At 35.7% G+C, this 27,002-nt stretch overlaps 1 protein-coding gene across 8 annotated transcripts in view; it reads right to left on the bottom strand.

Annotated features, from left to right (window-relative positions):
* The window catches only part of TBL1XR1 (TBL1X/Y related 1), a 173,436-nt gene that overhangs the window by 25,801 nt on the left and 120,633 nt on the right, over positions 1–27,002 (bottom strand). For 4 of the 8 annotated variants that reach the window (XM_053221197.1, XM_053221196.1, XM_027061399.2 and 1 more), the window contains 4 exons: positions 14,220–14,322; positions 3,411–3,556; positions 945–1,167; positions 93–225 (listed from right to left, as the gene is read on the bottom strand). In XM_053221197.1, the coding sequence (XP_053077172.1) occupies positions 93–225; positions 945–1,167; positions 3,411–3,556; positions 14,220–14,277 (560 nt within the window). In that variant the 5' untranslated portion in view covers positions 14,278–14,322. Of the gene's footprint in view, positions 1–92; positions 226–944; positions 1,168–3,410; positions 3,557–11,884; positions 12,114–14,219; positions 14,323–27,002 lie in introns of those variants that run through there. The other 4 variants (XM_027061401.2, XM_027061402.2, XM_053221199.1 and 1 more) reach the window with 3 other exon arrangements.

Below are 27,002 nucleotides of genomic sequence, written 5' to 3'. Positions count from 1 at the left end.
ACCTGGAAATGTAAGTAATGCTTTTATAAAGTGTGTAATAGTTCAGTACAATATTTTTAAAAATACATTTAGTTTCACTTTGAGAAACATACCCTGATGCCAAGAGATCACTAACAGGGTTCCAGGCACAGATGAAAACTTCAGATTCATGGCCCCGTAACACAACTGCTTTATTAGGGGGGATTTCAACATCCCCATCCACTTCCATCATATCAGTATGATTATCTATGTCAGCAGAAATAAGTGGAAAATACCAGTTAGGTAATATTACAACATCCTGAGGAGGAAAAATAATTCTTAACCAGCAAATACCTCCTTTATAATATGTAACTTTTAAATTGTTTTTTAACTGCCAGGTAATGGTGAAAATGCTTATATAGCACTTGTCACATGAGGACAAGTTAAGTGTATCTTTAGTTAAGTATGACCATACTATTTTTAAAAGATAAAGATGAGTGTGTGTTTGGGGTGGGGGAGAGGCAGGGAGAAAGGCTGCAACAAGGTTAGAGCCAAACATGGCTAAAATGACAAAATGATCTGAGCTAAATATAATCCACGCCAACACTATTCTGAGTTTCTGCCAGTAGGGGTTGCTGATATCATTCATATAACATGAGAGGTGCCTTTCTATCTCGACGTCAGAGTTTTACTGTGTGTGTTAAAGACTGCATTACAAATTTTCTTTAGAAATCAAAAGCCGAGAAAATTTACCTAACAGTAGAAAATGGTTTCTAAATATTAAAAAAAAAAAAAAAAAAAATCCATGTAAGTAAATCTATCTTTCTGGAGCTTTAGGAACAGAAATCTGAATTGTGATATAAGTTAGGGAAACAGTTGGCATAAACGAAACAGATGATGTTACTTCAGTTTAGAAGATGAGACATCCACATAAAGCCAGATACTTCTTCTGAAAGGGAACTTTTTAAATTCTGATTTCAGCTCACTTGCTATAGTGTGTGCTCCATTCTCCTCCCCATTCGCTGTGTTTTCGCCATTTTTTGCAGATCCCTGTTGGTTTGTGGCAGCTGTGGCAGCTGCGGTGGCTGCCGCTTGTTGCTGTGCAAGCTTATCTCTGTAAGCTTGTTGTCTTGTTTGTACTACATCAGGCATTACGGCATCTATCAGTGACAGAGACTCTATTGGTCGACCATCAAACAAGGTACCATCCTGGATTTGGAAAATTGTGAGAAAAGAAATATGAAAGACAACACATTTAGGGTGAAGCAACTGCAAATAGGTGTTTAAATCTTCCTCCTCCTCTAGTTCATACTGTTAAATGTTGCCAGGTAAAGCGGAGATAATGAAAGAATAAAAAGTAGGCCCAGATGATAAAATGTTTATTAATTAGATTCCAAAATTCCGTTAGCGAAAAGTAATGACCAATATGAAATAGTTTATACAATGGTAAGAGACTTGGTGCCACAGGAGAATGGATCCTTAAAACTAAAAACTTTTAAAATAGTTTTGTTGGACTCGAAAGTTTCCTGTGATTTGATTCAAATATTAAACAAGAAATAGACTTCAGATATTTGGCCGTATCTCATTTTACTAATGTTGAAATGGAAGCACAATAAGGTTTAAAAGACTTGTTGAAGTTACACAGCTAGTCAATGGCAACCAAGATCTCTTAACTGGTGCTATTCAAAGTGTGATCCAAGGAACAATGACACTACCATCACACCAGGCAGCTTGTTGTAAATGTAGATTCGAATGTACAGAATCAACATCTCTAAAGGGCTCAGGAAGCCGGGGTTTTACCAAGCTCTCTAGGGTCGTCTTATGAACACTAACATTTGAGAAGTACCATCATTTAACTCTGAGACTGGTGCTCTGTAATTTTATGGAGTTGCTATAATTTTCCAAAGCCCCTCTCACTGATACTAGGTAGCTCACAATTAATAAAAAGTTCTCCAGCAGGGGCACCTGGCTCGGTCGGTTAAGTGTCCCACTTCAGCTCTGGTCATTATCTCACAGTTCGTAAGTTTGAAGCCCTTATGTGCCTCTCTGCTCTCAGCACAGAGCCCGCTTCTGATCCTGTCTCCCTCTCTCTCTCTCTCTCTCTCTCTCTCTCTCTCTCTCTGCCCTGCCCCAGCTCTCGCTCCCTTTCTCTTTCAAAAATAAACATAAAAAAAAAAAAAAGTTCTCCAGCGGGCACAAGAAGAGACACAGAACAAGTCAGAAATAGAAACTGGGCAAATTAGCTGGGAATATGTGTATGTAAGGCCTGACTCATGTAAGCTGGTGAACATGCACTAACCGACAATCTACAGTGGTGTGATGGGGTGCTCGGAGTTACAAAACACAGCACCTCTTTCTGAGCTGTCACTTATAATGGAGTATCTGAGGAGTAGGAGAATTTATTTTAATTTAAGTAACTTAAAAATATTAATCCCAATGAAGATACATTGTAGAGTACTATATTACAATCTACAAAACATTTATTTTTCAGATAAAATGAGACTTTATCCCTGGCCACTGGTGGAAATTGTTTATCACCCTCCACAATACAGGACACTTTGGGACGGAAACTACTAAAAGATAATGAGGACACACTTAATTTAGTATTAGTGGATTTTTCAGTTATACAGATTAGGAAACAAAAATAATGAAATCAATATTAGTATACCACATAATTATACTAATGAATATTGATATAGAAACCATGGATGCTTGTTTTAAAAATACTTGTGAAAGGGAAGGGGGAGCATGTTAATCTCTGCAAACATGAAAATACGACGAAGAGCTCCACATATTATAAATCCTGACCATGTATGAAAATTTTCAGCTAGATAGACCAGGATTTCCAAACTTTTTCTGTGAAAGGCCAAACAGTAAATATCTTAGGCTTTGCAGAGCATAAGGTCTCTGTCACAATGATTCAATTATGCCACTGTAGCACAAAAGTAGCTAAGATAATATTTAAGTGAATGAGTGTGGCTGTGTTCCAATCAAACTTACAAAAACAGGCAAGCAGGCAGGATTTGGCTCATGGGTCATAATTGGCTGACACCTAAATTAAACCACCTATATATGGGCCTTAGGCAATAGTATCAAGACATGGCTTTAATTATAAACTGCCTTCCAAAATCAGGTATAAGCAAATAACCTGAGGTTTTGTAATTCTTCAGACCATCAATTATGGTGTCAGCATTCCACAGCAAAATGTAGCTGCTTTGAAGAAAATTATCTTACTATTTACTTATGAAACCATAGAAAGGGAAATAAACCAGAGATGATGGTTCTTACAGTTGGGAGCCAACATGCCTTGCCTGTTCAACCTGACTGTGACATAAAGAACACCACCCTTCAATTTTGTCAACCTGGTAAAGCTAAAGTCAGATAATGAACAAACAAGATATCAGACTTAAGGACATATTTAAGAGTTAGTATTTGAAATAATTTTTCCTTACCTCATTAATACTAACTTCTGCCTCTACATACTGTAGACCTTTCTGGATGATAGAAATCAATGCAGCAGGTGGGACGAGGGCACCATTTATGTTAGACTGACTGATATGGCTTTCTATACCAAAGGTAAATGCTGAATGAGAAAATCCTAAAAGCAAAAGGAAAGGTATAAGAATTTATTCTCCCAGTAGCAACATGCTATAGGACACAAGTGAATGACCTCTGTAATCTTTCAAAATCATAATCCATCCATTTGAAATCCCAAACTGTTAGCTAAGATTAAATGTTTTTACACAAAAGAAGTACCAAAATCCAAACATATGAACTTTTACATATTTCCCTTTTTTGCCTTAATTACATAAAATACTATTTAAAACTTATAATGCATATAAAATTTAGCCATGGCACATAATTTTCCTCAAAAAAATAGCATCAAACTTTAAAGTCAGGGGAAAAAGTCTTTGGAAATCATGGGAGTCAATTACTTCACTCAAGATAATTAGGTCAAGATAAATTAAGGTGACATTTAATATTTCTGTAGTATATTCAAATTTCTACATACAAATTGTCAAACACCATATAAATCCAATATTTTGCAGTTTTTCAAACTTAGGAAATAAAAAGCCAACTAAAACTAATATAAAAAATGAAGATAATTTTTATGCTTAAATCTCACTGTATGCATGAGTTAAGTGCCAAAACACTTAACTAATTCTTTGCCACTTAGTAATAACCCATCTAAATGAAAGCTTTAGGAAATGAAAGTTGGCAAGTAAAAATCCAGTTTCTACCAGAAATTCTAAGTTTAATTTGAAATACTTAAACCCAAAACACATAATAAAAATCTCTGTATGTTGGTCTTGCTTTTTATGAAAGTCAAGTCCAAACTCAAACATAAAATTCTAGTAAAATCACAGACCCAAGTGAGGTTATTCTCTTTACTAAAACATCCTTCAGACTTCATCATCAAATGTCATTAATGTATTTTAAACCATTCAATTACATTATATGAAATATTAAGAAACTTTCATACTAAGTAAACTAAATGCATATGGGCTTACTTGTGTCTTAAACTGATTTAACCTATGTAATTACCTGTTGCCTAGCCTACCCTAGTTTTTTTTAGTGCCTATTCTTTGTCTTTTTGCATTTTGTGCTTCCACTTTTAGGCTTCTTGTGGCACTTATGAACAGTGTATAATAAAATACTCTGGACTCACAAAAAGCATGTGGCTAGGAAATATTTTAATTGGTCAGTAGACAAGGTATACCTAAAGTTGTCCTCCTGGCTCCTTTCTTCCCTCTTTGAAACACCTAGCCATTCCATTCCTGCAACCCACAGTGAAAAGTGAAAAAAGATTACTTGAGACTTTAACTCATGATTTTACCCACAGGCAAGATCATTATTAACCACATTTTTAGCTTAATTTGAGCTCACAGAGATGGCTAAGAAACACAGCAATGAAACTAAGAAACATATCAATGAAAGCGAACATCATTCTGCATTGTCCCTATTAGGAAACTCAGAACTACCTGAATATAAGTAGACTCCAGGTTTCCAGGGTAGAAGGCTAAGAATAAAGGCCGGGAAGGATGGAAAGAGAGGGTAAAAGATAAGGCAGTGAAATCCATACGCATGAGGTTGGAGAGTCCTGTTTTTAATTATACACACTCCTCCTTAAATTCTGCAGTAAGTCGTAAACAGGGGGAGCTAAACAGCCCAGTGGCTTCAAGACTTCAAGAGGGACAATACCATGTATGGAGGGTCTACACCATGCACACATATATAGTTTTATTATTTTATAATCTGAGTCAGCAGATAGGAAAACAGCCATAAGAGGATAAGGATTTATTTTTAAGTTTTTATTTAAATTCCAGTTAGTTACCATACAGTGTAATATTAGTTTCAGGTGTACAATACAGTGATTCCACACTTCAGTACAACACCTGGTGCTCATCACAAGTGCACTCCTTAATCCTCATCATCTACTTTACCCATCCACCTCCCCTCTGATAACCATCAGTGTGTTCTCTATAGTTAAGAGTCTGTTTCTTGGTTTGCTTCTCCTTTTTCCCCATTTGTTTTATTTCTTAAATTCCACATATAACTGAGATCATATTAGGTATTTGTCTTTCTCTGAGTTAGCTTAGCACAATACTGTCTAGCTCCACCCATATTGTTGCAAATGGCAAGATTTCATTTTTTATGTCTGAGTATATTTCATAGATAGATAGATAGATCACATGTTCTTTAAGAGGATAAGGATTTAAATCCATTCAGAGACGATGGAGGTAACTACTACATTCTGCTGCTCCTATGGAACAATTAAGTTAGAATGTAGTCAAAGATAAAGCGAAGACAGAGTGAGCTCCTGTTTACTAATGGAAAATAAAGGATTACATCATTGTTCGGTTTCAACTCAGGGTGCTAGAAAGTGGTGTTAGTACTGCATGAAACATTAAGACATCTCATTCACAACATTTTTAAAGTGTTGTGATTTTCATAAGCCTCACAAAATTTTAGCAAAGTCCATGACATTTGTACTCTCTAATTCACAAGTACAATTTAAACCATCAAAATCATCATATTTACACCCCGTTTAAATTAGAGTTCAAGCTTATGTCCAAGCTTGAAGAGTTGCAGGTGGAACAATGTCAATTTCTGGCTGAAATATTGCATATATCCTGAATTTGTTGTCAGACCAGGAGAGAAACTATCACAGGTCCTTACATCCATCTCTAGTTATCACACATTGTGCTTACAATGTTCTCAAATAGTAAGAAAATAACTCTGAAGGGGTTATTAGCACTGTTTTGACACTTCTCATTAATGTCTACCCTAAAAATGGTCCATAATTAAAAACCCTCTGCTTCAATAAATGTGGAATTGAACCGTAATTTTTATTATTTCTAGTCATAGCATTATATGGCAGCTTAAAATTATGTTCAAGACTACTTATTAAAAAAAATTTCTTGGTGTTTGTTTATTTTTGAGAGAGAGAGAGAGAGAGAGAGAGAGAGAGAGAGAGAGAGAGAATATGAGCAGAGGAGGGGCAGAGAGAGTGGGAGACACAGAATCCGAAGCAGGCTCCAGGCTCTGAGCTGTCACCACAAAGCCCAATGCATCGGGACACTCAACCGAGTGAGCCACCCAGGTGCCCCACACAACTACTTTTCTTATTCGTCTCCTTAAAACTTGTTTTTCCTTAGAAATGTGACCTTACTTTATTACACTTCAAAGTCGTCCTAAGTTTTACCTGGGCTCCTGATGTTCCACCATTCACAAAATTCTATCAATCCTACCTCTCTGGTCTCTGTCATCAGCTTTCCTTTTCTGCTAGAACCTGGAGTTTAGTCCCCATCATCTTTTGCCTACAGTTACTGTCCTAAGTTCCTTTCCTTGTTCTCCAGCTCAGCCCATCTGTCACACTACAACTAGAGTATTACCTGCGAAACAAAACCAATCATATCACTCCTTATGTGGGCATTTTCAATGATCCCTTGACCTTCCTAATAAGGACCAAACTAAGTATGACACACAGTTACCTTTGTAATCTGACCCTATCTATCTCTCCAGACTCATCTTCCCAATTCCACGCCCCCACCCTTTTCTCCATTGCACATTAAATTCAAGTATTTGCCAGTTACAGGTAACACTGTGAATACATTAATTCTATCTCATACTTTTGTACCTTGTATGTTCCAAAGTCCTTTTCTCCTATCTGAATGGAGGTAAAGTCCTTCCTTTCACTACCCCAGAGGGTGGACCATTCTCTTCTATACTAATCCTAAAATTTGTGTATGTATGGTATTTACCACACTGAATGGTTATCTTGTGTGTGTGCAGGACTGTATGCATGTGTGTAACTACTAGACTGGGCAGCTTGAAGAGTTTATGCCTAGTAAATCTTTTCATTTAGTAGGGCCTAGTCTCCTAGGAACTATTAGAACCTAGAACTAGAACCTAGAAATCTAGAATGTTACCTAATTTAACTAATGCTCAATAAACATTTGTTAAATCAGAATGCAATTCTACTATAATGTATTTTGGCACATCAGAATATCTATGAATCCAAGAAAAAAAGCATAGGACTTAAGCAAAACTAAAACTTGAACGGGGTTATGCCAAAAAAGATTTCGGTTTATCTGTAAATATATATGCAGAAAATACTTTTCCAGGGGCAACTTTTGATTTACAGAATAGAAGGCAAAGAGGGTCTACCTAAATCTGTGAGATGCTGGAAGTCTGGCTTGACTGCTTAAAATAGCATCCCTTCTTTTCAGGAGTGAGAACAAATCTGATATAAATAATACCTCTGTAATCAAGTACTCTACAAATTTGCTACGGTGATTAAGATTTGGGAGGCAGAAGAGACTCCAGAAGGGAATAAGGCTAAAAACCATTAGGTTCAGTATACAGTAACTCAGGAATGCAGACAAGCAGTGGCCAGAGTGAGGGAGGCATGGTCACTCATGAGACTACACATGGTTCCCACATAAGAAACAAGATCACAAAACAACTGTTTGCTATACAGTGCTTGTTACAAGGAGTGCTTTCCCTTGGGATGACAGGGATCGTAATCTCAAAGACATGTTAGTCCTCCAGAGCATGCCAACTGTACTTTGCAAATAGGAAGGTGAAAATGGGCCTTGGACATTATGGCTATGGTATGGACTGTCTGAACCAACAAACAAAGCTTAACTGTTATCATAACACAGTCCAGAATGAAAATCTAATTTATCCAAGATCCTATTTAAACTTCAGGTAAGAAAAACCTAGAAACGTATATCCTTGTTCCCATCACCATACACTTCCTTGCCCCCAAATCCACTTCCAACTGTCCCCTACAGACCCAGACTTCTGTTTATTCAAAAGTTCCATACTTAAATGCTTAAAGATTTTACAAAGGTGTAAAGAATTAGGGGGGAAAATGCTACAGAGGATCTCGCATGTTGAAGACGGAGATATAGCACTTAAAATAAAGGACAACGTGGAGAAGAAAAAAAAATTACAATAGCAAACTCAAATGCAACTGTTAATATTTTATATTTCCTTTTTTCCTTTATACAGTTTTCCTCCATCACAATATAACACATCAAGCTATACAATTCTGTGCCCTAATTTTGTCCATATATATATATATAAAACCATGAACATCCCATATAAATTGTATTTTCTGAAATAATTTTAATATTATCATACTATTCAGACAATAAATGTACTCAAGTAGTAAATTATTCATCCCATCGATGGGTATTTGGACTTTCCAAATGCTTACTACTTAGGAATCTCTCCTCAAATATCTACATGTATAGGATTTTGCCATGTATATACTTTTTTCTCCTTAGAATGAATTCCCCTCAAAAGTTGAGGGGAACATGAACATTTTATAGGAAGTTTTCACAATTGCTCAACTGTTTTGCCCCCAAATTGTGAAAATCTACAATGCCATCAGCAATTTATGTTTCCCTATACCCTCCACTATGCTAGGCTATCCTAAAAAAAAAAAAACACAAAAACAAAAAAACACAAGATTACTATTAAAATTGAATAGTTCTCTGTTTGGCAACTATTAAAGGACATTTATCTTTTAATGTCAGTAGTGATGTGTAAATAGGAATTTCTTCTATCAGCAAAAAATAGTCATTCAGCTTATAAAAGAGAAAAAGTGATTTCAAAGTATACAGTTTACCACTATTTTTGACAACCTGTTTTTATTTTTTTTGTTGTTAATTAGTCATGTGTACAACAATTCTATGTGACAAATCAATGTTACTGCATATTTGATTTGATTACAAAGCAAAATTATATATACCTAACTTGCATTTCTGCAGCTGGCCATTTACTCCTAAAAATGATAGGACTAAAAGTGGACATCCAATCCTGAGCTCTGCTCACTCCAGGCCTTCACAGCTAGTGGCACTGATAGCCAGTTTAACCTGACTCCATTCAGCCTTGTTGTTAAAGTCTGTTTATAAAGTGGCACCAGAAGGAGGATATGGAGGAAGGAATGTGTGTATAGCTCATTTACTTTTATCTGAATCAAAAGAAACTACACTGTCATTTGCTGACATTTTCTTAGCCATCATAGGGGTTAACACAAAACCATTAAATGGAAAGAACCAACGAACACGCTCTTTGGTATTATAGATCAGAACCTTAATGTTATACATAAACATTCTGGTTAGCTTGTGCCTAACTATAACATGTTTAGATGTCTAAATTAAGTGTGTATGATCTTATAAACAAATACTAGAACATCTCACGGAAGCATCATCTCAGAAAAAGTGGTATGGTACAAAGCCTCTCTATCTAGAGAGACTTGAAAAAGTTAGTGAACAGTGGAGCAGGGGGCTGGGAAAGACAAGATGATGTTTCATGAATCAAATACTCTGAGCTTACATATATCATCACCTTCTCATAAATGGAGACTATATGGCAAGATGAACCTCAGTTCTAAAAACATGAGGATTTTAAAAAAATTGTAACATTCAGAATCACAATCTAAAAAATAGCTCAGTGGTAAGGACATATTGCTTTTGCATTTTCCAATTAGTCTTCAATCACAAAATGCAACTGTTTCACAGTGTCCAAAATATCAAGTACACCATGAACAGAAATGTCATTGAGCTCTTAAACCTGAAATAGATGACAGCTTTATCTAGAATCAAGAACTCTCCCCCAAACCAAATACACAATTTACGCAAAATAAAATTACATCTTATACAGAGCAACAAGAAAAACGAAAACGGTAGCACAACGGTCACAAGTGACTGCCAGGTACAATTTCTCTAGGAAAAAAATAAACACGCAAATAACTACACGAGAGTCAAAGGTGATGTACAAGAGGAAAAGGGAAAAAAGGGGGAGAGGGAAATTTAAAAGGTCCAAACCACCTTAAATCTCCTAAAGTTAACAACGCATCAAGTTCTGTTCCACACACTTAGCATGTACCTCTTTGTGCTTATTCTGCATATGGTTGCTAGATGTGAGTTATTAGGGCAATCAAATTATTAATGCCCTTGGGCGAAGGCTAATTAAATGGGGCATACTGCATAATCAAGTCAATCATTACTTACGGTACTACACTGTCAAATACACTCAATTTTCATCTCAAAAGAGAAAAAATTTTATTCCCTAGGAAATTTTTATTGAATATGAAAGCCTAGGTCTAGTTCACAAAAGTACAAAATGGATACCAAAGTAATTTGCTTAGGGTGAACTTCCTGGAGACAGAATTAAAAAAAAAAAAAAAAAAGTTCCAATACTTAATACAGATATCCTACAATAAATATACTTTCCTCTTAATTAGTTTCGATGAGTAGAGGAGGATGATTTATTTCAAACAAAAGCCTATAAAACATATGCGGCTGAATATCACAATATAATCCCTTTTCAACAAATGTTTACAGATGAAGGGGAAAAAAATCAAAAGTTACATAATTTGAGAAGAGGAGAGGGGCTTTTAATAGATAATATCTTCTAGAGCTGGTAATAGTCATAATAGGATGATCATCACATAGTAAAAGTATTTAAGATGAAAACAATTTAAGGGGTTTTATCCTCTCTGGGGATGGATACCACAGTCCAGTCAATATTAAACACTGTTTATAGAAAGCAAATATTAGAAGTTCTTATTGAAAAACATTATTCTAAATTATGTACCTATCAAAACAGAACAAACTTTCATAAGGTGTTTTTTGGACTTTCTGAGAGCTTCCAAGTAATGAGACAAGCAAGAAAAGAATTTTACTTTCCTTAGTGGGTAGTCTTTACAAACCAGTCCTTTGAAGGTCTTTTCACAGACACTTTCTTTGTCATGATTATTTCTTTTCTTCCTATCTCCTAATCCAATTCAGTACTCTTTTATAGGGAAAGTAGCAATATTAAGATTCTAGTTCCTTCTGTATTGCTTTAAATCATTGAAGAGAAATTCTTATGGCCTTAAAGTAACTTGCATATTTCTTAGACATTTAATGACTGACCCTCAGTAATTATCTAAGTTAACAGTGATAAGTACATGGAAATACACCTAAAACCACCCAGAAAAGGAGTTACTGGATTCCAAAATTGAATCAATTGCAAAAATGGCCATTTCTATGTCTAATTAGAGATCAGAACCAAGAAACAGCTTTGGAATAAGTCTCAAGTGCTAAGACGAGTTAGATTCTGAGCTCCATCTGAAACCTGATCTGAGCTGACAGAACTATAAATTTCTTAAACTCTTTCCCATTTCCTACTTCCGGAAGTAACTTCAAATGAATGTCTCATGGTATCCTCATGATATAAACATGCCTCCTCATTCCTGCAAAATCTTGCCTATAAATAGAAATACACCACTTTTAGTGGCAGCTCCCTGTTTAGGAGATATTCTCACACTCCAAATCTCAATGTGTACATTTCATGCTTTCTATTTTATCTTGAATAATTACTAAATATAATTTTTCTTTCAAGATATTGTGAACATGCTACATACCTGTTGTCAACTTTCTTGTCAAGTTCTAATTGTCCTACACCTAATATGGACCAGTGGCTTTCAAACTTTATTATGCCTAAGAATCACCTGGGGCATTTGTAAAATGCAGATTCCTGGGCCCCACTCGCCGTTCTCTAAGTGATCCTGATGCAGGTGGTCAGAGGATCAAACTTTAGAACTCTGGTATAGGCGGTTCTTAAATTTATGGCAAGTTGCATTCCTAGAAAAACTGCCATAAGTCAAAATGTCATTAGTTGAATCTGATTTTCTCCTATAAATCATAATGTAAATAGGAAGTTACAAATTTAATAAAGGGACTGGTGTTTACATGTTGAGAGATGTGGCTTAACATCACACTTCATTACCAGTACACTGTTAAGTATAAACCTTTCTAAATACACAAAGCACAACTAAGAACACAGTAAACAATTATGAAGGACTTAATATGATAAACAGCAGTCTACCACATGAGGTTGTTTTTTAAAATATAATTCCTGCTGTATTTTTACTGCAACATAAAACACCTTAAAACATGAAATTTCAAAGGGTTTTCTCTGAGAACACAGGCAACTTTAAGAAGACTTTTGATAATATTTAACCGTTGGATACTCTTTCAGAAATTAATTCAGAGTATTATCACTTTGTGGGCTTCTGTTTGCAAATAAAATCTGAGTGTTCATTAACATGTCTAACTCCACCTTGCCCATTTCATCTCATCACAGGATGCGACTGAGCTCATCTCCCAAAACAGCAGTTCCATAAGATTCAACCGGAGCAACTGCCTTTACAACACACTTAATGAACCACTGCATACATTCCTCATCCACTGATCCTTCACAATGTTTTCTCCTTTAGTGTCCAAAGCCTCAAAAGCTCTGGCTTAAATGTGGTCAGATTCAAAGACAGAAAAAGCAGGAGTCTGTTTTGACCTAACAATTCTTCCAATTTTGGACAAAGGTACTAAATAATAGTATCAAGGCACGTGCGTTGTATGAAGGCATATGTGTTATATATGTAATAATCACCAGGTCGGGTCACTACTTTTTCCACTTCGTTAATCATTTTAATCGTCCTCAAAATATTCAGTGGATATTGTCTTTGGATCTGCCTTCGATACCAGTTTGCCAGTTGAAAAAGAAAACAAAACAAGATCTTTCCATTTCAAAGCTTCACAACAAATTATTCTGCCTTAGTTGGTTACTTTTAGTCTCTTCTCTCTTTTTCCCTTTCTGGCCCTCATTAGACATCATTTTCTCAGCTGTTTCAGGCCAGAGAGAGCAGTGACCGTGCCTGTGAATAGAAAACCTCCACCGGAGAACAAAGCTCAGAACTAGAGTGCAGCTGAGAACAGCTCAGCAAGCAGTGGGGTCTAAGATCTAAAGCCATGTTTGCATTCCCTGTATGAAACAGGACAATTACTAAGCCCTGTAAGAAGAATTAACTGTAGTTTCAAAACCAAAACTGAGGGCTCAATTCCTACTCTATGCCTTTCTGTCCTCCCTCACACGCCACTACCATAGTTACTTTTTTATACACTGTGCCTCACCTTACAATTACAACATTCCAACTTTATGATTTCTAAAATTCAACCTCTCCAGCGTATTTTCAACTACCAAATAGTTCCAACTCATACTAACAATCTGAACTCACCACTGATGTCAATCTTTCCCACGTCCTGTGCCCTATCCACCCTCAAGATTTTTTTCTCTTCTACTTTTACAATTTTTGCTTAATTCATCCCACATTTTCCTTTGTAGTCTTCCTTCTGTTTTATAATAATGCCTCTTAATCTGTTTTAAAATTATCACTGATTTATTTAATATTTATTATAAAAGGCTTCCAATGATTTATATTTATTAATCACCTGCCAATAAACACGTTAGTAGAATTCAGGTCAAGGATAATCTAAATCAATTGGGATAATGATTATGAAAGCATTCTGAAAAATTACTGTTAATTTAGTTACTGCAATTAGGATCAGTAACATTTAGCGGAGGACTGTAAATATACATTATCAAACTGATGGTACCTGAGAGTTTATATGTTCCTACTAACCGTGTGCAATCTCACTTGGTAACAACTTATAAAAATGGTCTTTGAACACTGAAAGCCAAACCATTTGTTAACAAATATTTGCCTGACATGATCCCAACATATTTGAAAGAGTCAGAGAGTTAAACCATGCAGTAACACATAGCTTTAAAATGGCAGTCCAGACATTAAGGAAACATACAAAGTTCAACAGTTTGGACTGATACAAATTTCAAATGCATAAAAGGTTATTTTGAGAATATTAAAATAATTTGAGGCCTATTTACTTTATGAAAGTACTCACCTGACTCTTGCAAGTATCTATATACCAAGAAGTTGACCTCATCACTGCTTATACTCATCTTTATTCCCACTTAAACCATGAGGTCACAACACAGGATATAACCCTAAAAATAAAACAAAGTTAATTAAGTATTTTCTCAATAAAATATTTTTAAACAAAATGTAAACAATGTTGTAAAAACCATTTGATTTTATTAAATGATGTAAAATGAAGGTTCTATATTGCCTAATAATAAACCCTAACAAAGTTTTTCCGATAGTTAGTAATAGATTACACAACCAAAACATGGCTGGGTCTATTTTTCTGCAGGATAACATATTTGCAAAAAAGGATTCAAAATTTATAAAAGGGCTGTAGCATCCTATTTTATTTGACTGTATCCAATAGCGTAAAAAGTTGTTTCCTCTTTATCCTTAACTGTAAAAAAACAGAACATTTTAGGACTCAATACTATTTAGGAAAAGAATGATTTTAGAACGTTGGATGTGGGACAAGCCATCTATGCTGGTTTTGTCTACATAATCTGGTAGAATTTGAAGTCCCCATTTTCTCAATATCTAATCTGCAATGTTCAAGTTTCAAAAAGATCTAGGTATATATAAAGCAGAGAGGTGGGAATATAGTTTCCAGAACTCAAATGATATTCTCTTAATGGACATACTTAAACCCTGAAATCAGAGGGAGGGAAAAAAGGAAACAGACAACTAACTTAATTATGCCCTAATTATATTTATATGTTTTCATGTCATGGAAATTATTTTAAAAGAAGTCAACATTTTTTGCAGAGTCGGACCGTAAATATATTAGGCTTTGCCACCCATACAGTTTCTGTTAAAACCACTCATCTCTGTTATAGTACAAAAGCAGCAACTAACAAGATGTAGACAAATGAGTCTGGCCATGTTCCAATTAAACTTTTATTTATGGACAGTGAAATATGAATTTCATATGACAAAGTTGTAACATAAAATATTTTCCTTTTAACTTCTTTTTAAGCACTTAAAAAAAAAAAACCTTTCTTAGCTTGTGGTTCTTATAAAAGGCTAGTGGGCCAGATTTGACCTAGACTGTGTACTTTCTTGGTCTTTATTTAAAAAGGATATACTGACATTTCTTCAGTATAAAGGTGTATCCAACATCATGTGCCTATGTTGATTGTCCTGCCACATCATGGGTCTCTTTATGATGCAGCGGTCACAGTATATTTAACAGTCACAAATTAACAAACACCTGAGCAGGCTGCCATGTGACAGGAACCATTACTGCCCTAAGTTGTGGAAAAAGTGGTGACTAAGCATATCAAGCTTCTGTCGCAGAAAAGAACAAAGACAAACAAGGAAGTAATAACAATTTTCCAGTGACACACACAGAGGAAACCCTAACCAAATTCAGCAGTATGGGAATACATCTTGAAGAAAGCATCACTGGTGTTTAGACCTGAAAGGATGGATGGGGAGAGTGAAAACACAAATGTTTTAGGGAGGAAGGCAGGGAACATAAGGAATCTAGTGAGCAGTAACAGTCGTGGAAAGGCTGGATGAACAAAGAAAAACAAAACACTGAAGTAAGCCTTGAAACACAAACAGAAACCAGGTTCTGAAGGACCCTGACAGCATCACTTAGAGAAAATACACTGAAAGGTTTTAAGCAGGGTAGCGGAATGAAGAGACTTACACTACAAAAAGATCATCCTGGCTCTGAGATGAGGAAGAGATTGGAAGGGACTATAATAGGAGGATGCTGCAGTAATCTAGTGGACAAATGAAACCTGGGCTGTGGCACTGAAGCCAGAGAGAAGTACAGGGGTTCCAAAATGTGACCAACAGGACACAGAAAGAGGAAAAACGAAGAATCAAAGGTTTCTTTTAGGAAATCTGGATCAGCAATACTTCCACTTACTGAGATGAGAAACTATGGAAGAAGAGTAGCAATTATCTTCATATAGAGAAAAAGATATTCCCCCCCAAAATTAACTCAGAGTACAATTAACAGCCTGAATGTTTCAAATGATAAAGATAAATACTCCTTTGATTATTTCGGCTCAAGACATCTTGTCTAGATGTTACTATGGTACATTAGGTGATTTATGCTCTGGAGGATATCTTGCTAAAATAATCTTGACCCAAAGTAATGTGTTGCAATGTGTCTGGTACACACAGTGGATATTAAATAGCCAATTTTTAAAGCGTGTTGAACCGAATGATTTTAAAAGACAAAACAACCAATCCCATACCATTATAAAATTATGTGAAATTGAATCATAATTTGACCAGTCGTGGATATCTGTTTGTAAGGGGAATAATTCATAACTATTTCATTAACAGGATAATTTCCCAAAATGAGATGTGCTAGGTAGAATCCAAGTGAAACAAAGAAAACAGAATAACTATTCTTTTCCCTTTATCATTCAGTTTGACACTCAAATAATAAACACTGGCACTCAAAGACCTAAGATGCAAAGGTTTTCAATTAATGCTTGGGTCCGATAAGCTAAGGCCATCAATATCACAACTTAAACCAGTGATCAGTGGTGTTTCAGCATCACCTAGTATATTCCGGGGCAAAGAAAAATACGAACCAAACTGATATAAATTATTGCATATAAAAGTTCTAATACTAAGTACATATTGCTGATACACTTTAAAAAGTCATCACAAAGAACACCAAACACGCAGAGCAAAAAAGTTCTTATCTGTTCAAATTACTATGAACTGGTGTATTCCACTGACCACAGTGCTATGTCAATTTCTGGAATCAAGGGTAACATTTTTTTAAGGGAAAAGGATGAATTATTCAAATTTTAAAAAGTATTATTCCAGCTGTCATCCTACTTCAGCTAGCTCTTTTACATCCTCAGAAAGAACCTTATCGTCACCCTTATGCCAAGTGTATTCCTAAAGCAGACAAAGCACTGTGCTGAGAGTAGGAATGAAGTAAAAGTTGGCTCACGCCTTGCAGAACTCAGTTTTTCAATGAAGAGAAATATACAAACAAACGTATCATTTAAAAAAAAATTGTAAATTTAATGCAATCCTGTTTTAGAGGTTTCCATCACAGTTGCAATAAAACTACATAGAGTCTACAGACTTGAGTCTGTCCACTTTCAAAGATACTTAATTCTAGAAGATGGTTCATTATGAAACTGATCCTTTTAAATTGTAACCTCAAAAAGACACCTGAAAAGAAACAGGAGATTGGACAACAAAATAAAACATTAAGACAGTCCCTGCTTGAACACCTCAGTTTTCACACCTGAAAAGCCTGTATGCCAAAGAGAAAAATCAGAGAAAATACCACCACCTCCCTAGTAGACTCAGTATGGCTTTGCAGAACTGGTCCGTTTTGGTCTGTTTGCTTATACAGCTAAGGTGGGTCCTTTGTAATGCGATGTAGTCTTTGTCCCAGGTAAAGACCAGACATTCAGATACTAGATGTCACTCATTTTCAGAGGGTATACAAGAAATTTTACCACTGTATCTCCTCCATTGTAGTATCTTTCAGAACAACTATCCTTAAATAAGGTCACAAAACAGCAGTGAGAAACTCATCCAATCTTTATCCTACACCATCCAAGTGTCAGGCCTGCTACAGATTATTATGTGTAAAATAAGGAGCTGATGGACTATTAAATAAATAAGATACTCAAAATAAACTAACCCTTCCTGAAGTCACAAAGCAATTTTTTGTATATTCTGCTTCATCATACTTATTTATCCTTAAATAGTAAACGACTGAGTTCTAATGAATGAATGAATAAATGCCAGTGTACTTCCCTATCCTAACTCTCAGGAACATCCTATAAACTCATAAAATCTGTTATTTGAGACTCACATCATTTATAGGCAATCAGTTATTTAATCAGATCCATAGCTATATTAAAATAGTCAAAAGTAAATATAAAAGTCTTTTTTTTAATAAACTTTTTTTTAAACGCTTATTCATTTTTGAGAGATAGAAAGAGACACAGAGTGAGCAGGGAAGGGGCAGACAGAGAGGGAGGCAAAGAATCCGAAGCAGGCTCAAGGCCTGATGCGGGGCTGAGACTCAAGAACTGTGAGATCATGACCTGAGCCAAAGTTGGACACTTAACTGACTGAGTCATACAAGCACCCCTAAAGTTAGACTTTTTAAAGGAAGTATTTATTTTGAGAGAGAGAGAGAGAGAGAGAGAACATGAATATGCTGGGGGGGGGGGGGGGGGCAGAGGGCAGACAGAGAATTCCAAGCAGGCTCCGTGCTGTCAACCCCAAAGTGGGACTCAATCTCATGACTGTGAGATCATGACCTGAGTGAGCCAAAACCAAGACTTAGACACTTAACCGACTAAGCCACCCAGACAGCCCATAAAAATCAATCTTAATATTTAGCCAAAGCATTTATATTAAAAGTATACTTAGTATTTTAAATGTTCAGTATGAAGTATTTTACTTTAAGACTTTATAGAGAATAATTTAACAAATATTATAAAAACAGGACTGTTGAGACAATTCAGCTATGATTCATTCAACTGAATATGTACAGCATTTTCAGCATCACAAAACTGAGTTCAGCATACACACACTGAACAATAACTGCCCCACACATTTAATCATCTAGATCCCCCTCAGAGAAAGATGGATATTCTCTTCTGATTTCATTCCTGGAGCAAGCCAGTGCCTAATTATGAACCTAAATCACATTATTTTAAATTTAAAAGAATGGAAAAAAAAGTGAAAGTCATGGGTAGAAATAAAGAAACCAGAAAGATTTTCTTAAATGTCCTGCCGACCACACACTGTTAAGAGATCTGGAAACCCTTTGCATGACACAGAATCAAATGTTTAATTGAAATTACTTTATCTTACAAAATGTATAGTGGTGGCATATTATCTCATAACAGAAAATTATTGTGTTGCTCGACCATCTGGATGATCCTAAACTTTCATTATTCAAAAACTGCCATCAGGATATTTATGCTTAAAGTAGTTTTCTTTCATTTCTTTTTGGCAGGTGTGCCAAATATGAATGAATATTTCTCAGGATCAGGAAAAGTCTCTACAAGTAAATGACTGGACCAAATGAAATAAATAAATGGTTATTCCAATTATTTTTTTTTTTTAACTAAGGCCTGGTCAATACACAATGTTATATTAAGTTTCAGAAGTACAACATGGTGTACATTATACTGTGCTCATCACAAGTGTGGCTACCATCTGTCACCACACAATGCTATTAGAATACTACTGGCTACACTCCTCTTGTTGTACCTTTTAACCTCATGATTCACTTATTCCATAACAAGACCCCTCTAGATGAAACAGGAAAACGTTCAATTTCACCAATAATAAACATAAAAACATTTGGCCATTAACACTAGCAAAGATTTAAAAATAATACTCAACATTATCAAGATTGTGACAAAACAGAAAATTTATCTTTAAATATATCTACAAATATCTGCCACAGCTATTACTCGTGGTTTGTGAGTTCAAGCCCCACGTTGGGCTCTGTGCTAACAGCTCAGAGCTTGAAGCCTGCTTCGGGTTCTATGTCTCCCTCTCTCTCTGTTCCTTCCCCCACTTGCACTGTCTTTTGCTCTCTCTCAAAAATAAATAAAGGTTAAAATTTTTTTTTAAATAAGAACTGTTTTATTACTGGCAAGTAACTGTCAACACCACCTTGGACACTGGGGGTTACCTTTCCAAATAAGTATCAATGACCCACAGGGTCTCAAGGTTATTGTTATGCCAGGGATGGTATGGTGCTGGGAGTCCACCTAACAAGAAGGATAACTTAGGCTTCTCTGGAACTCAGCAGCTGAGACATGGAGTGACTATAATTAGCAAGATGAAGAAAAGGGTGGCTTGCCTCTTACAGCTTCTATTGCCAGTATCTGACAAAACACACCACTATTCCTGCCTTCCAGATTTGGACAACTACTTCATTCTCAGCCCTGTGGTTTAAATGGGATGGACTTCCTGGTTGAAAGGAAGGCACTTAGTCAATCAGCATATTTTATCTTCAGGAAGGGCTGACGTCCCACCCCCACAGATACACACTACCTCCCTCCGCTCTGATCCAACTCAATCACTCCTGGTGAATGAATGCTAGAAGACTTTTGCTGGTTTCAAGGAAAGACAACCTCCTCCTTTCAGAAAGGAGTGGGCAGATAGCAAGGACACTATGTACATAATCACTGAGGTTAGAGCAGAGATGAGAGAGAAACAGAAAAGCACAGCAAAGAGACAAGAGAAACTGTTATTAATGACATCAGGTTATCTATTAAGCAACTGGATTAAGTACTATCTGATGCTAATTTACCACTGTAATTCAGTTAAAGAAATCAAAAATTAATTTTATTACCTAAGCCAATTAGATTTGTCAGTTGCAACCCAAAAAAGGCAGACAAATCGGGGGAATTATCCAAGACATGTTTTGAAACAAGAAAATGACTATAAAATTCGTGATTGACCATACCTGGAGAAATAAAAAGAGGGGGGGAGTCACATTTTTTCAGTTTCTAGACCAGAAAGTATAAAAAATTACTCATATATATGGGGTGCCTAGAAAGCACAGTCCTCTGGGGAGTCACACTTTATGTATGTTGAACTAGAGGTAAAACAGGACATTCCAGCAGAAATGCTCTAGCGTAGTTATAATATTACAGCTCACGTCTTATGGAAAGTGGTATCTCTCATTCTGTTCCCCTCATACAGGAAAGCCAATCTCTAGTTACTTGTATTACTTTGGGGTGATAAACCAATCCAAACAAATGCAGATGAGCTACAATTGGGGGGGGTGGGGTAGTGACAAATGAAAAGTAAACACTACAATGGTCATGCAATTAATTAACAAAACCTAAGAGGGGAAAAATGCATTAAAGCACTATTTTCTGACCAATATATTTTATTCACTCAGTCAAAACTTCGGTTAAACACTTCCAATGTACCATCATTCCAGACAGGTACTGGAGATGTGGCTATACAAAGGAGACCAAGGCCAGACCTTGTGACTTTACAAGGTGTTGTGAAGAAAACAACTAATTGCAACTTGGATAAGAAAAGATACAGAAAATTATGGAAGCACAAACCTCAAGGCTGAGGGTATAGGTAAGCAAAGGACGTAAAATGCAAGTGGCTTACAGGTTTCTGTCAGTATTAGAAGAATTAATTTTCTTTTTAAAATGTTTGAAATGTACCAAGTTATCTCTGCTCCCATGTGTGTGCACACTGCTTCTCATTCATTTGAATGTTACGGAAATGAAGCAGAAGAATATTTGCATTTATTGAGAAGCTCCTGCATGCTATGTACGGGGTTAGGCATTCTACACATTATTTCTTCTTCAGTATTTAACTTCCTCATTTTAATGTCAGAGCAGAGACATATAAGAACTATATTTCTAAATATTATTAAAATACTAACATGTTATTAAAATACTAAACTAGTTTCCTCAGGACATAAAACACACACACACAGGAAATAGAGTATGGAATTTATAACATAAAATAATTTAATGACTATGAAGAATCAAAATTCTTAGTACTGGAAGGTCCTAAGAAGTTGCTAATTCCAAACCATGACATACATTGCCAAGGCTCCATGTACAATGCAGGCTATCAGTGCTCAGCTTACATGGACTATGCTGGGAATGGCAGTCCTAACCTGGTCAGCCAGCCATTGCAGTCACAAACAGATGATTACAATATCCTGCTAAATAACAGTCTCTAAACTCACACAGAATCATTCATCAAAACTAATTTGTTGGGTGTAAGTTCTCAATCTGCTGTGAAGCAAAGTAGACCATAGTTTATTTCAGCAAAGTAAACCATTGCTGCCATATTACTGAGTTATTGCAGGAAACTCTTGTCAAATTGTATTGCTAAAACCGAAACACACTGCAAAAACACATCATCATAACTAACAATAAAAAAAAAACACACACACAAAGTGTATGTGGGGAGGCAAATGAACCAGAGGAGAAAAATTAAATCAATTTACTCATTAGCAAAGTCATGGTGGTTACGACCATCTTATAAGCTGAAATGTCCCTGTAGAATTCTTATGTTGAAGACCCAACCCCAGCAGTATCTCAGAATGTTACTTTATTTAGAGACAAGAGTCTTTATTTAAAGAGGTGATAAAGTTAAAACAAGACCATTGGGGTAAACCCTGATCCAATATAACTGGTGTCTTTGTATGAGGAGAAAGATACTTGGGATGCATGCACAAAGAAAGACTATGTGAGGTCACAGTGAGAAAGAAGGTGGCTGGCTGCAAGCCAAGGAGGCCTTTAATAAGTAATCCTGCCGACACACCTTGATCTTGGAATTCCATCATCCAGAACTATGAGAAAATAAATTTCTGTTGTTTAGGCCATCCAGTCTGTGGATTTTGTCATGGCAGCCCTAGAAAACTGATATACACCCATTATTACAAATTCTTAAAAACTGTGATCATTCATCAGGAGCCTTTAAAATCACTGATGTTAAACTCACAATGGCTAGGACCTGCCTTTTTGAAAATTTGCCGCTATTTTTAGGAACCCATCCTGTTCAAAGACATTGAGATTAACAGGATACATTAACATTTTATAATCATCTGCCCCGCAATGCCCTTCTCCTTGAACTGCTCCCTCTCCCCCACCATGAAACACTCTCAGGAACAGCACTGAAAAATGCATTACCCTTCATTTCCTGCCTCATTAAAAATAATTAAAATTCTACCAATGTTAGACAATAACACTGTTGTGTGTATAAAATATGGTACAATGAAGGAAGGTATCTCTTAAGATTTAACTTTGAAGTAGGTGATAATATAGCTTAAAATACGTATAAAGCACATTGATATTGTACTTTTGCCATGCTAAATCTTATAAGGTGTCACAAAATTTTTTTAGACTAAATGTAATCATGTTTTCCAAATTACTTTTGTGAACTATACAGCACAACATTAGGGGGGTGCCTGGGTGGTTCAGTAGGTTGAGAGTCCAACTTCAGCTCAGGTCATGATATTGCGTTCATGGGGTTCGGGCCCCACATCGGGCTCAGTGCTGACAGCAACCTAGAGCCTGCTTCAGATTCTGTGTCTCCCTCTCTCTCTGCCCCTCCCCTGCTTGTGTGCTCTCTCTCTCAAAAAATAAAATGTTAAAAAAAAAATTAAGTGCAACATTAGGATTTAGAAATAATCTGATAATCTCAGAAAAAAACACCAAGTTCTAAATGAAATACTTCAGCTTATTTTAATACTAACCAAACTAAAACAAAAACAAAACCCATAACAACAAAATCAAATCATCTGGCTGATTTGTTAAAGCATTAATGTCAAACAACAGCATATTTACTTTTTTGTGTATTAGCCCTGAACTACAACTACAGCTTAATTGTCAAACGTTTTAAGGATATCTTTTTAAGGTTACCTGTAATATTAAGTCCAAAAAAAGCAAAGAAGTATGTTTCCAAAGAAAAAAAATTCTACCACTCTTCACATTAGGATAAATGTTAAGTTTAAACTGTATTTTTAAAGACCCGGTCTCAGGAGATAATTTTTATTCACACTATTAAAAAGAAGAGAATATCTTTTTATAAATTTAAGTATAATTAATATACAGTATTATATTAGTTTCAAGCATACAATATGATTCAACATTTCTATACATTACTCAGTACTCATCACGAGAAGTGTACTCCTAATCTGCCCCCCCTTCACTATTTCACCCATCCCCCCCACCAACCTCCCCTCTAGCAATCACCAGAGGTTGTTTTCTGTATTTACAAGTCTTTTTCATTTGCTCATTTGTTTTGTTTCTTAAATTCTACATGAATGAAGTCATATGGTATTTGTCTTCCCTGGACCTATTTCACTAAGCATTATACCCTCTAGGTCCATCCATGTTGTTGCAAATAGCAAGAACTCATTTTTTATGGCCAAGTAATATTCCATTTTGTGTGTGTGTGTGTGTGTGTGTGTGTGTGTGTGTGCGCGCGCGCGCGCGTGTATACATATATAAAATCTTTATTCATTCACCTATCGATGGGCACTTGGGTTGCTTTCATATCTTGGGTATTGGCAAATAAGGCTACAATAAACACAGAGGTGCATATTATCTTTTCAAATTAGTATTTTTGTTTTCCTTGAGCAAATACCCAGTACTGGAAGTACCAGATCATATGGTATTTCTATTTTTGGATATTTGAGGAACTTCCACACTTTTCCACAGTAGCTGCACCAATTTGCATTTCCACCAAAAAGGAGAAAAATCACCTTTTAAAATAAAAACTCTGTATTTCATTTGTTTTATGTAAGACTTTTTTGGGGGGAGGGCTATCTTTGATAATCTGAATATAAAGTACCAGTAAAAAGTCAACAGCATCCTCAAGAGAAAAAAAAATGCAGCTTAAATTTTTTAAACAGGTAAGACAGTCTGTGAAGGCATTTTACCTTCTAATTTTGGCACATGAGCATCTTCCAGTAATTTTTGTAAGAGTGTAAAGGCTACTTTCTTTTTAATAGTTAAAGGCAATTTTTGTGCTGTGAACATTTTCTTCTTTTGGTTCTTGTTGGTTTGTTTTTTGTCAGATTTAATGGTCACTGACGTTCCAAAGTTTGTGAATCTTAAGAAATTAAAGTATGGTGATAATAACTTAGAAGGGAGATGCCTTTCTTTTCCTTCTTCTTTTTTTTTTCATTAGAATCTAGAGCCCTCAGATATAAATTAAAGATAACATGACCAAGAAATAAGAGCTCAGGTAGCCTCTATAATTTTAGATAGAAGATTTAAATCTTCTGGGCCTCTGTTTCTTTATGAGGAAACATTAGATGTCTCTCACTTTTAAACTTTTAACGACTAGAGTCAGTACAAGTACATAGGGTATTTACGTATAAATCTTACAGGCTAGCAAAGAGTCACCAGATCATACAGTGATTTTTCATAAATCATTTTTAATAGATTTTTAAAAACAGTCAGATGTCAGATGGACACTTCCAGAAATTAGGGAAAGAGAAAACAAACGACCCCACCTCATTAAGAAACATTTAAGTATTATGCCCAATGCTTATCAGGCCAACACTCCTTTATAACACTGACTTATATAAAGACATAGGCAAATGGTATACCAAACCAATTATTCATTAGTAATTGAGACTTCTAATGTCAATCATTTATTTCAACTGTGATCTATACCAGGGGTCTGAAAACTATGGCCTGTGTGTCAAATACAACCTATCACCTATTTTTGTACCACCCATAATACCTTGTGGTTTTTACAAAACACAGAATGGTTTTTACAGAACATTTTTTTAACAGAACATTTGCCATTGATTTAGCGATAGGGAACACTAATTTTGAATCCCAATTAAGCAATCTTAAGTCTCAGCAAAGCTCTCTAGACAGAAAACAGTAAACTAGCACCAATTAGGTAATGAGTCAACTCTGATTTAAGTTAAATTGACATTAACTACAGCCCCATTTCTTTTTATACCCAAAAGACTTCTGATGAGCTGCCTCACAGTCCCTAGATGTGCACTTTAACTTGCCATATGCATAAAAGAATAGCAGTTTACATAGATGTCTTCTAACATCCCTTTAAAATATAAAACTATATGACTTCAGGATGGGCTCAATAAATAATAAATAAATGATTAAATAAATGACAGCCAAAGTATACTGACAGAGGAGTGAAGAGGACAAGAAATTAAAACACTAAAGGAAAATATTTTTTTAAAGATTTTATTTTCAAGGAATCTCTACACCCAAATGGGTCTCAAAGTCACAACCGCAAGATCAAAAGTCTCGTGCTCTATCCACCGAGCCAGCCAGGTGTCCCAATAGCCATATTTTTGGTACATCTTTTCCAATTACTGAGAAGTAATCAGTCATAGGACGACTTAAGGCAAACCATTGTCAGTCTGGGAAAGAAAAGTCTGGAAATGAAAGTTAAGTATGAAAATGAAAATCAAGACACTAGTCCCCTTCCAACTAGCAAGAAAAGTTCTGAATGGGAACCAGTATAAGAAAGGTAACAAAATTTTCTCAATTAAGACAAACCAACTTACTATCCTATATTCTAGCTGTGGAACAGACATGAAATGAGGACATGAAAGACTAACCCATAGCTAAAACTTTAAAAAGACAATCACATGAATGGATGGAAACTTTGCTTAAAAATGAGGTATTATAGGTAAAGAAAGAAAAGAGGTACTAGGTATAATGAATTCAGAGTTATAAATAAATACTACTTATAACAGTATATGTGAAACAGTTTATTAGACAAGGATTAGGTATTCTTTGGTTCCTAAAGAGGGCAGTCGGGGAACTAAGACAAAACTAAGACTACGGAGCCGTAAGTGAATCAGAGCAAGTCCTTAGACTGGCTTTATTTGGTAAATCATTTGGAAGAGCAAAAGTAAAAACAGGCAGAAGACTGTTCTAATGGCAGAAATACATGATTAATATAGATCAAACATCCAAGTATGGGTAAAAAAAAAAAAAAAAAAGGTAGAAGATGAGATCGACATTCATCCCAATTGGTAATAAATGCTTGTTCAAATCAAGTGAAGACAACTTAAACCAAATTTAATACTCAGATAAGACTGGTACACGCCTGTATACACACACACACACACACACACACACACACGCATGCACACGCACTCCACGAGCCAGCTACCAGTAAACCTTGGAAGACAAAAGGCAAAAGAAAATGGAGTAGAAATTGATGATAGATATGAACTGAGATAGGCTTTGAAGTTTTACTGAAAACTGGGGAAATCCACCATGAAAGTGTCAGAGGTCAATTTCACAGGGTG

Source organism: Acinonyx jubatus, chromosome C2 (assembly GCF_027475565.1).
Source record: "Acinonyx jubatus isolate Ajub_Pintada_27869175 chromosome C2, VMU_Ajub_asm_v1.0, whole genome shotgun sequence".
Taxonomy (NCBI): Eukaryota; Metazoa; Chordata; class Mammalia; order Carnivora; family Felidae; genus Acinonyx; species Acinonyx jubatus.
This window is presented reverse-complemented; position numbering and strand designations above follow the sequence as displayed.